A 10,814-nucleotide genomic window follows, 5' to 3' on the forward strand; every position below is an offset into this window, starting at 1 on the left:
ACATCATATCCTTACAAATCCTTACACATCCTTATAAATCCTTAAAATCCTATAATTTTATTTACAACCATACAAACATCCTTAGATATCCTTACATATCCTTTAACTTCACTAAAAACAAAAAAAATAAATATAAGTAAGGGCACCTAAGGGCATGCATCAAAAAATCTTTAGTTTTAGACAAGATTCAACCGCAAAGGATATCCAAGGACACTTAAGGACACCCAAGAACACCCAAAAACATCCTCATCGGAGATAGTCTTATGTTCATTAATCTCATTTGGGCAAATAATGTTAAGCCTTACTATCATTGTGAAAACAACTACCGTTTCTCTTTGAATATAAAACGTACGGTGCAAATTTTGTTTATTTACATTTCGAACACAATAATAGAAACAGAATAAATATGTGCCAAATCAAATGTATTTTAAACTCTTATTTTTTTTTAATACATCTTACAATATTTATAAGCTTAACATATAAAAAATAAGGACTCCACCCGGTTAAAAATTATAATCCACAAAAAATAGATATGCAGCTTTAAAAAACGTAAATTAATAAACTTATTATTTTTTTACTTAAATAACAGTTTAATTTATCTTTGAAAATCTATTTAAATTTTCTTTGTATCTATAACTCAAAAAGGTGCGAACCTACCTTTTGTCGCCCGAAGTTTGCCGGTAACACCGGCCCCAAGGGGGCAAACTACATGTTTGGCGAACCCTTAAGGTCGTCCATTTGCTTGTTTCTTGTTGACTTGGCACCGAAAAATAAGAATGTTGGGAGGGGGACCAAGTCGCCTCACTTTACAAAATCTACTCATTTTCACATTTTTACCTCACATATTCTATCATCCTTTCATCATCACTCCTCTCCAGTGTTATTTCCATCCTTATTTTTGGGAAAGTAAATTATAATTTTTGAACGGAAGGAAATAACATATCTCTAATTCTAGAGTTAAAGTTTACATAGAAACAAAATGATTAAGATTAATGACGATATAAATAATTTCCAAAATACGAAAACAACTAAGAATAAAATAATACATTTGTGTGTGAAACGGCAATGAGAGGGGGTAGGTATGAGCTTGACCCTTTCAAGTCACCTCTATGTTTTTCCATAACATTTCCCTCAAATATAAAAACCCACCCATTATCCTCTCTCATTTCTCAGCTTGGCAAATTCCATCAATCCAAGCTTTTCATTCTTCAAAAAACACCCCCAATTCAGTTTCCAAACCGAAATTTGCAACAAACATCCAAAATGCAGTCATTAGCTCCATCTTCATCTGTCAGCATCAAATCCATTATTCGAAAACCGTCACCGCGGTTATCTAACACGCACCGGGTCAGCCACCTCACAATACAGTCATCTGCCAGCCGGTTCGACTCGGCTCAAAACACTACGACCAATAATCCTTCATCAGTTTCAGCAACATCTTTCAATTTACCCAATAACAACAGCTTCACGCCAGGCGGTGTGGGCAAAAACCGCACCGACTGGCAGAGCAGTTGTGCTATTTTAGCTAGTAAAGTCGTTTCTCAGCAACAGAATACCGAAAAAAGCGGAGGTCAAGATAACTTAACCGTGGTTAACGGACATAAGACACTAGATCTGGTATCTGTACCTGTAACCATTGATAACAACTTGCCGAAACCGCTTAGTATTGCTGATCTGTCACCAGCACCGCTTCATGGCAACACCTTGCGCGTGGCTTACCAAGGCGTCCCCGGCGCGTACAGTGAAGCCGCCGCCGGAAAAGCTTATCCGGAATGTGAGGCTATTCCTTGTGATCAATTTGAAGTTGCATTTCAAGCTGTGGAACTATGGATTGCAGATCGTGCTGTTTTGCCGGTGGAGAATTCTCTTGGCGGAAGTATTCACCGGAACTATGATTTGCTTCTCCGGCACCGGCTTCATATTGTCGGTGAAGTTCAACTACCTGTTCATCATTGTTTGTTAGCGTTGCCTGGTGTTCGGAAAGAATTCATAAACCGTGTTATTAGTCATCCGCAAGCGTTAGCTCAGTGCGAGCAAACGCTTACGAAGAAGCTTGGTCCAACCGTCACGCGTGAGGCGGTAGATGATACCGCTGGCGCGGCGGAATTTATCGCGGAGAATAATCTCCGCGATACAGCAGCGATTGCGTCTGCACGCGCTGCTGAGTTATACAATTTAAATATCTTGGCTGACGGTATCCAAGACGATTTAAGTAATATCACTCGGTTTGTAATGCTTGCACGTGAGCCGATTATTCCACGAACGGATAGACCTTTTAAAACTAGCATAGTATTCGCACACGATAAAGGAACGTCGGTTTTGTTTAAAGTGTTGTCTGCGTTCGCTTTTAGAAACATCAGTTTGACTAAAATCGAAAGCAGACCACACCGAAACAGGCCGATTAGGCTTGTGGATGATGCAAATGTGGGAACCGCTAAGCATTTTGAGTATATGTTTTATGTGGATTTTGAAGCATCAATGGCTGATGTTAGGGCCCAAAATGCATTGGCTGAGGTTCAAGAATTTACATCTTTTTTGAGGGTGTTGGGTAGCTACCCTATGGATATGACTCCTTGGTCTCCTTCTAGAGAAGAATGATTTTATGATGTCATTAATTTATGTATATTTATCACTTCAAAAGTTAAATCCCTCATTTTATTATTATAAGTTTCTATTTTGTTCAAGTTATGGTTCATTATTTACTTGTAACAATGTGAATACAAAATTTACCTGGATATTTCATTATTCACTTGCCATTAATTTAGTGTATTTCCTACTTTAAAGGTTAAACTCTTTTGTGACATATTAGTATCATTTTGAGACTGATGAATTGGTCTCCTATTTTTTTTTTTTTTAAACTTAAATTGGTCTCCTATTATTTCGGATTATGATTTATCTGGATATTTGTTTAGTTAATTTAATGTATTATTGATCATGGTTATTGTTTTCTGATGGTTTGAATTTTTTAATTTTATGTCTCCAAAAATTAAAGATTATGCATATAATATACAGTGATTTATATGTAAATACAATCTTTAATGGTATTTATTAGTTATTTAGTTATATTATATTGTCTGTATATCTAGACGTGGCTAAAAACCGGTAGATTATACTACGAGTTATATATATGTTTGTCAAGAAAATTACCTTTCTTTACCAACCGTGTAATAGTGATCTGTGATGATGAAATATGGATTCTAAATTAAAATAGCATATTTTTTTCAAAAGATCATTTCTTCTTACCAACCCCAAAATAGTGATTTGTGATCATGAAATATAGATTCTACTGTAATTATTCCAGATCATTTACTGGGTGTTAATGTGTTATAGGCATTGGGACTATGATGCGAGTAGTGGTTTCTTGATAAAAGAATCATATGTTGTGTTCATGTGATTCCTAAATCTAATGATTATTTGGTTATTTATGTAGCGTTAATGATCTCGCGACTAAAAGATAGTTGAAAAGTGTGTTTGTGACGGAAGGTGACAAGTAATTTAAGTGGTCAAAATGGTGGCTTTTTCCTTGCACTTTCTATAGCGCTACTTTAGTTTCACCTAATACAATGGCTTTGGCCTATTGGCCTTCACCTACCTCAATACGACTAAAACGTGTCAACATCCATAAATCTTAATGATATTCAAGTTATTTTATACTATAATAATAAATATTGCAAGAATCCACTCGATGGTGATCAGGCCCGTCTAACACAAATACAATTTCATTTTACACGTAAACCACTATAAACTAGAAAAAAGGTAAGATACAAACAACATATAGATTCACCACCTACCGTCATTCTCATCACCACTACCATTATCACTACGTATCATTACCATCATCACCACTACCTATCATTACCATCATCACACCGTCACATCACGTGGATATGCATTTAGTTTGATACATGCCTACTTTATTAGTTTATTTTTTAAGTCGAAAATTGATATTATCGTCTAAATCAGTCAACAAACCCTCTTAACTTAAGGAAAATGATTAATCTTCCTAAACATTAGCCTAAAATCCTTCTAAAACTATATAAATGTAACATGTGAACTCCACTAATTCTCTTTCTTAATCTCACCCTTTGATTTTTCACATATCATCATCCTATTGATTAAGAGATTTTTTAGGCTAATAACTTAGGAGAATTGATTATTACCCTAAAATTAAAGTCTATTGTTTTTTATTTCAATATTCAATTTTATACCATGATATGTGATCAAGTTGTCAACTACCACTTGCGATAATAGACTAATGATTGACATGATGTTGAGTATATATTGCATCTTACATTGTGTGTTGAAGGCTAAGTGTGTATTTCTTCTTGAAAATGCATGTTTCAAGTGCTAGTCATGTGATAAATGCATTTTGATATTTAGATTTATAAACGGACACACGGCTTTGCGTACACAACTAGTTTAATTGTTGCTCAAATATCTCAACTGATGAGATCATGTGTCCTTAAACGGAAAATGATCACGTAGAAGAAAGTAACATTTTTGTCACTAAATGAGCTCTTATTAACATTTGTTATATAACAAAAATGAAAAAATAAACCTACCTTTGAAAAGAAGGACTTTTGTACTCTAGTTATTTCAAATAAACTGTGTACCAAAAAGTATATAATATTGTACTATTTTATTAAGATTTATTCATAGATAGACACTTAATGGTAACTACATTAGAATATGGAAAAAAAGGGAAAACTAATAAGAAAGTTTATTTTGATCATTCACTACAACAAAAATGTTATTTATTTACACCTATTTAAAACAAGTATGAAGAAATTGTTTAATTTGTTCACATTTAAAAAAGTTTAGAAAGTATTCACTTTTAAAAGTGTGAAGAAATTTGAAAAATTATAATTTTTTCACACTTATATATGTGGAAAGAAAAAGTTCACACCAACAAGTGTGAACAAATGTTAAACATATTCATATTTTAAAGTTTAAAAGTCAAATTATAACAACAACAACGGTACTCAATCCGGCACAGCAGCCGGGTTTGAGGGGGGGGGGGTAAGATGTAGACAGCCTTACCTCTACACAAAGGTAGGGAGGCTGGTTCCGAAGGACCTCCGGCCTAGTGTTTTACCCCTTGTAAAAGTTCTCGACGGCAAGACGGAGCCAAGCCGAAGAGGAAGTAGTCTCAATATCAGATCTACCCTTATAAAAGTTAATTTGTAACACTTAAATTCTTCACACCTCTCTTGTGGGAAGAAATTTAGTGTTACAAACTAATCCTCACATTTCGAAGTGTGAACAATTAATATACTTTTACACACTTAAAAATGTAAAAAAAAAATTTCCACATATATAAGTGAATAAAATTAAAACTTTTTAAATTTATTCACACTTGTTTTAAGTAGGTGTAAATAAATGACTTTAATTTTGTTTTTAGTGATTTGATTGTGGTAAAACATAGTAGTGATAGTACAATTTGTTGACTATGTTCATTGTCTTGTTTACAAAAAGATAAATAAAGAACTCATAGCCGATACGTGTCTTATATATTATATAGGTTTTGGATAAAATAAAACAAGTATTAAAGTAAAACAAATAAAACAATAGATCTCACTGAAAATTACAGTGCATCATGAAAATAATTGTGTATCAATTTTTTCGTGAATCTTCGTGCATCAATTTAACCATGATCTAACGGTCAAGATCTTGTCTTATTTGTTTTACTTTAATACTTGTTTTACAATACCTAACTTCATATTATATATATAATATAATTGAGTCTTGTTTTGGAAAAAAAAACATTTATGTATTCAAATGTCCACATTTAACATGTTTATAAAGGGAAATGAATATGGGTTGTCTCCTGTTTAAGCTTAGATGAGAACCGTCACATTTTTATTTTTTTATAAAAATTATGGGGCCTAAAATATTTAATTATTTTTTAACAAATTATTAAATATTTGTATGTGAATGGTTTCTTATTCTTTTCCCTTATATTAAACTAATCGACATAATACAAAGAACAAAATGGAGTGAATATTACGTCTTTTATTGATGTACGTGATTAATTTTTTTAATCCATTTCGATTGCAATGATGATGATTTTTAGATATACATATAGTGAAAGGATCAAGTGAGAACCAAAATATATAGTAAAAACCGTAAGAACCACTAAAAAACTATCTCTAAGGACTTTGCCTTAGAGTTAAGGGTTATGCCCGTACCGTATCCAACCGCCATCATCTTTTGGATCGCCGACAGGGACGGAAGGGGGCAAATTTAAAGCATGATATAAGTAAAAAATATTACATATAACGTTCTAATTCCGATAAATTCATATACCGGCAAAATAACAACCATCCAATTACAACCAAAATGCAACCCCAAAAGACGACATAACGATACAACTACAAATTCGTCGTATAACCAAAAGCACTAACTATTCACTAAATTTAGACGAACCATATCAACATTATTTACCCATGATGCTATCTGTAACGCACAAAATAAAATAGTGAGACATAAATTTCAATAGCATTTGATATACTTTCAATATAACTTAGCAAAAGATAAATAATTACCTATTTATCTTTTCGGCAATTAACCACGACGTGGACCCATAGTTTGAAACTTTTGAACTATTAGCTCGTTGTCAATACCTTGAAAAACATCTTTCTCGATGTATGTAACCAAGCAATCATTCAACCAGTCATCACCCATTTTGTTATGAAGTCGAGTTTTAACAAGCTTCATCGCTAAAAACGACCTTTCAACTGAAGTTGTTGACACAGGTAATACTAACACCAACTTGATTAACCTGTAAACCAATTGATAAACCTCATGTTTCTTTGTCTCCACTAGTTTTGCAGCAAGACATCCAATTCCCTTCAAATCTTGAAATTCTATACTAGATTTCATGTCCCACAAGAATGTTTCAAATTGGTCATTAGGAACATCACAATCCGTGGGTGAAAAATCTGAAGGATAAAACTCAACTAAACAAACTAATTTATCCTTATTAAAAGACGAAAATGAATCATCAGGACTCAAGCAAGCCATGCAAGATAACAATTCAGTGGTCGTCTCGCTAAATCTATTGTTAAGTTCTTGAAGCATCCAATCAATGACGGCTTTGAATATTTCAATCTCGTAATGATGTCGAATTGTTACTTTATGAGCTACACGACGAGGTCGACCTAGGAAAAGCTCTACATATTAGAAAATATATATTATCATTACACAAATAAAAAGAGCTTATAGTTATTTATCATACCTGGAAGTTCATATGCATCATTCATGTTTGGAATCTTAATGTTGTACTTGTGACAGAACATAGATACTTCATTCTCCAAATGTTCCTAGCCATCATTTCTCATAGTTTCTAGTCTTCCTTTTACAATTTGAACCAGCTTCATTGCATTTACTATATCTACATCTTTTCTCTGCAATGTTAGACACTACTCATTTGTTGAGAAAAGATGTAGATATAGTAAAGGAATCAATGATATGATGTGGCATAAAGGGATTTGATCAAGAGTAAGGGGTGAATTGTGATATGGTGTGGGATGACAACAGAAATATAGACTTACACTACATTCTTGAGTTTTTTATTTAAAGGATTGGAAAAGAAAAGATAAGAGAAATTGTCTTTTTTCATTCTTGAGTTTTTTGTTTTAAAAGAAAGGAAAAGGAAAGAATGGAAAAGTTAAGGCATTTTTCATCCAAAAGTTTCTGACCATAATTGGCCAAATTGTGAAGGATAATTTTATAACTTACAGGAAAATTACAAATTTATCCTCTCTACAGCCATGTTATTACATCCTTCCATTAACTCTTCCATTACCTAACACCCGCCATATACTTGCATCAGACTCCCGCCATATTTCTGCCTCTTCCATTACCCACTATTATTTATCCTTATTCCAATACCCAATACACAAATCCAATCATATTTCTCACACACATCTCTCTCCTTCTACAAACTACCCACAGTGAGGTAAATTTTATTTTTATTTTTATAATTAGAAGTCAAATTAATTTTGTTTATTGAAATTGCAAATATTTTTGTTCTTGATTTCTTGGAATTCTTAAATATTCAAGAAATCTTTAAATTTTTGGTTGCAGGGGTTTGGGACACAAGTGGATTTGAGAAAATCGGGTTGACACTTTCATTGTTAAGGTACAATTTTTTAGGGTAATCCATATTATATATAATTATATATTAATTATTCTTGTATAGGAGTTTATAAATTGAAGTTTGATTGCTGTTCGTATTATGTTGGTGTTACCATTTACACTTTGTGCTATCAAAAGAGTAATATTTTAATGTAAGACTCTGATAGTTCATAATATCTTTGAATTTGTGGCTGAAAATTTAAGTTTATAGCTTTTGAAAATCAGAATCCAAAACAAGAGATTGAACTAGCTTATACACTGATTTTATCTTTAACAACAATAGCTATGATGATGACTAAAATATGGATTGATTTTTACCTCTTAAAAAGCTAAAGTACAAGGGAGTTTATTAGCTATTAAATGGAAATTACATTAACTTCTTGAACCATGTGATACTCTTTCGTTCATTAAGCTCAAATGAACTAAAATATATTGATTGCTATTGGTCTAACCAAGTGTAAGAATTATATTTTGTTTGTCCATTTACCAATTTAAATGTACTACAATTCATGGCCTTTTAAATGTACTTGAGTTAGTTAATCGCTTGATATGTTGCTTTTAGAAAAGTGAATGGCTTAGTATGTTGAAGCTCAGACTAGTTAATCTATGTAACATATTGTAAACTGAAACTAAAATCATTTGGATACGTAGATAGACTTGCAATGGATGACGAAATATATCTTGGGACTCAACATTTAGCTGCAATTAATCTGGTTTGTTTAGTGGTTGCTCTTATTATACATCGTAGGAGATGTAATAGAAAATGTTTAATTGACCCGGAGATGATGTTACATAATAAAAAAGTACGACAGGAGATTTTGCACAATCTCACCACAAGTGGAAAATGTCGTAAACTTATCCGAATGAGTGAGAATGCTTTCATGATATTGTGTCAAAAGTTGAAGAGCGAATGTGGTCTTCAAGCAACTCAACGTATGTGTGTAGAGGAACAAGTTGTTACATTTTTACATATAGTAGGCCATGATTTGAGAACTAGCCATGTCTCTTGGTTATATCGTCGATCAGAATCAGCTACAAATACACATTTTCATAGAGTTTTGAATGCAATATTATCACTAGAAGATCAGTATATTCAACAACCTACTGGTGATATAGTTCCAAAAGAGATTCAAGAAAAAAAGAGATTTTATCCATTTTCCAAGGATTGTATTGGGGCAATTGATGGTACACATATTCGTGTGAAAGTGGCCAATAAAGATGCGGCTAGATATCGTGGTCGTAAGGGATATCCGACGATTAATGTGTTGTGCACGTGTACGTTTGATTTAAAGTTCACATATGTTTTAAGTGGTTGGGAAGGGACAGCTTCTGACTCGAGAATAATTAAGGATGCACTTACTAGAGATGATAAGTTAGTTATTCCTAACGGTATTTTTTTAAACCAAACTTCGTTGGATTAACATTTTTATATCATGATACTGATGTTACTACGTTTATAGGTAAGTTCTATTTGGTTGATGGTGGTTTCCCTCATAAAAGCACCCTCGTAGCACCTTATAGAGGTGTTAGATATCATTTGAAGGAGTATTCTTCTCGTGGTCCTCGGAATAAACGTGAGCTGTTTAACCTTCGTCATGCCTCGTTACGGAACTCCATCGAACGCGCATTTGGTGTTTTGAAGAAAAGATTTGCTATACTTAGATGTTCAGAGCCTTTTTACTCGCCTGAGATACAATCTGACATATTTTTGGCATGCTGTATTTTACACAACTTTTTACAAGAAGTTGATCGTAACCAAGAACTTGAAGATAAAGTGGCACGCAAGATATTAAGTGCAACACAAGACCTGGAACCTTATGCTCCAAGAGAAATAGATGACAGTGGAGACCAACTAAGAAGTTCAATTGCAAATGAAATGTGGAATGAATATTTGTTGGACCCAAACAACGAAATTAATATGTCTATCTAGTTGGTTGATATTTCTGGATGTATTTGTACTTTGAACCTTGTTTATTTTATTTCTGGATGATGAACTTCCCTTTTCTACCATTCAGCTCTTAGCTTTTATTTTTTTTTATCTAGCTCTTGTATTTATTTATGTTTAATCCATCACCTCTCGTATAGTGAAATTGATTGACCAGGAGCGTGTTAGCTCCACAAGCTGGCCAGTAACATACTTGTGTTTTGTGCTTTTATTATTTGTATTAGTTATATCTTATTGGTTAGACTAATATATTATGTTTTATCTTATTGGTTTCTACAGAGATTACCAATGGCGAAAAAAGTTAATGATGGAAATAACGTGAAGGAAGAGAGGATCCAATGGAATGTCAAGATGGATGCGGTTTTCATTGAAGCTATGAGGAAGGAACATGATGATGGGAATAGAATTGGTGGAACATTTACTTCTCTTGCGTATAGTAATATGGTAAATTATTTAAGAAAACATCTTCAAAGGGAGTTTACAAAAGAGCATTTGATGAATCGACTCAAAACTCTTAAACTCCATTTTTCTCAATGCTATGATATGTTTCGGGGACTTATGTTGAGTGGCTTCGCATGGAATTCTAAGACAAACTTAATTGAGGCCGAGGAAGAAGTATGAGAAACACTAATCAAAGTAAGATTGAAGTTTTTTTTTAAGGACTTATCTTTTTATATCAATATTTCGTTTATATAAGAACTTATCTTTTTATGTTCATATATTTCCTTCA

The 10,814-nt window shown here is 33.1% G+C and overlaps 2 protein-coding genes across 2 annotated transcripts; both read left to right on the forward strand.

Moving 5' to 3' along the window:
- The first annotated feature begins 1,144 nt into the window (after positions 1 to 1,144).
- Positions 1,145 to 2,745, forward strand: LOC122579116 (arogenate dehydratase 3-like). Its single transcript, XM_043751226.1, has one exon. The coding sequence runs from the start codon at positions 1,264 to 1,266 to the stop codon at positions 2,596 to 2,598; it is 1,335 nt and encodes a 444-aa protein (XP_043607161.1). The 5' UTR covers positions 1,145 to 1,263; the 3' UTR covers positions 2,599 to 2,745.
- A 6,056-nt stretch (positions 2,746 to 8,801) lies between these two features.
- On the forward strand, positions 8,802 to 10,069 carry LOC122595745 (putative nuclease HARBI1). Its single transcript, XM_043768178.1, has 2 exons — positions 8,802 to 9,528; positions 9,600 to 10,069. The coding sequence occupies exons 1-2, from the start codon at positions 8,802 to 8,804 to the stop codon at positions 10,067 to 10,069; spliced, it is 1,197 nt and encodes a 398-aa protein (XP_043624113.1).
- The last annotated feature ends 745 nt before the right edge of the window (positions 10,070 to 10,814 follow it).

This window comes from Erigeron canadensis, chromosome 1, assembly GCF_010389155.1.
Source record: "Erigeron canadensis isolate Cc75 chromosome 1, C_canadensis_v1, whole genome shotgun sequence".
Classification (NCBI taxonomy): domain Eukaryota; kingdom Viridiplantae; phylum Streptophyta; class Magnoliopsida; order Asterales; family Asteraceae; genus Erigeron; species Erigeron canadensis.

Excerpts from the sequence above, each read along its gene's own strand:
- LOC122579116 (XM_043751226.1), top strand. The coding sequence starts at position 1,264 with ATGCAGTCATTAGCTCCATCTTCATCTGTCAGCATCAAATCCATTATT.
- LOC122595745 (XM_043768178.1), top strand. The coding sequence starts at position 8,802 with ATGGATGACGAAATATATCTTGGGACTCAACATTTAGCTGCAATTAAT. Across the intron at positions 9,529-9,599 it reads TAAGTTAGTTATTCCTAACG|GTAAGTTCTATTTGGTTGAT; the intron begins GTATTTTTTTAA and ends CTACGTTTATAG.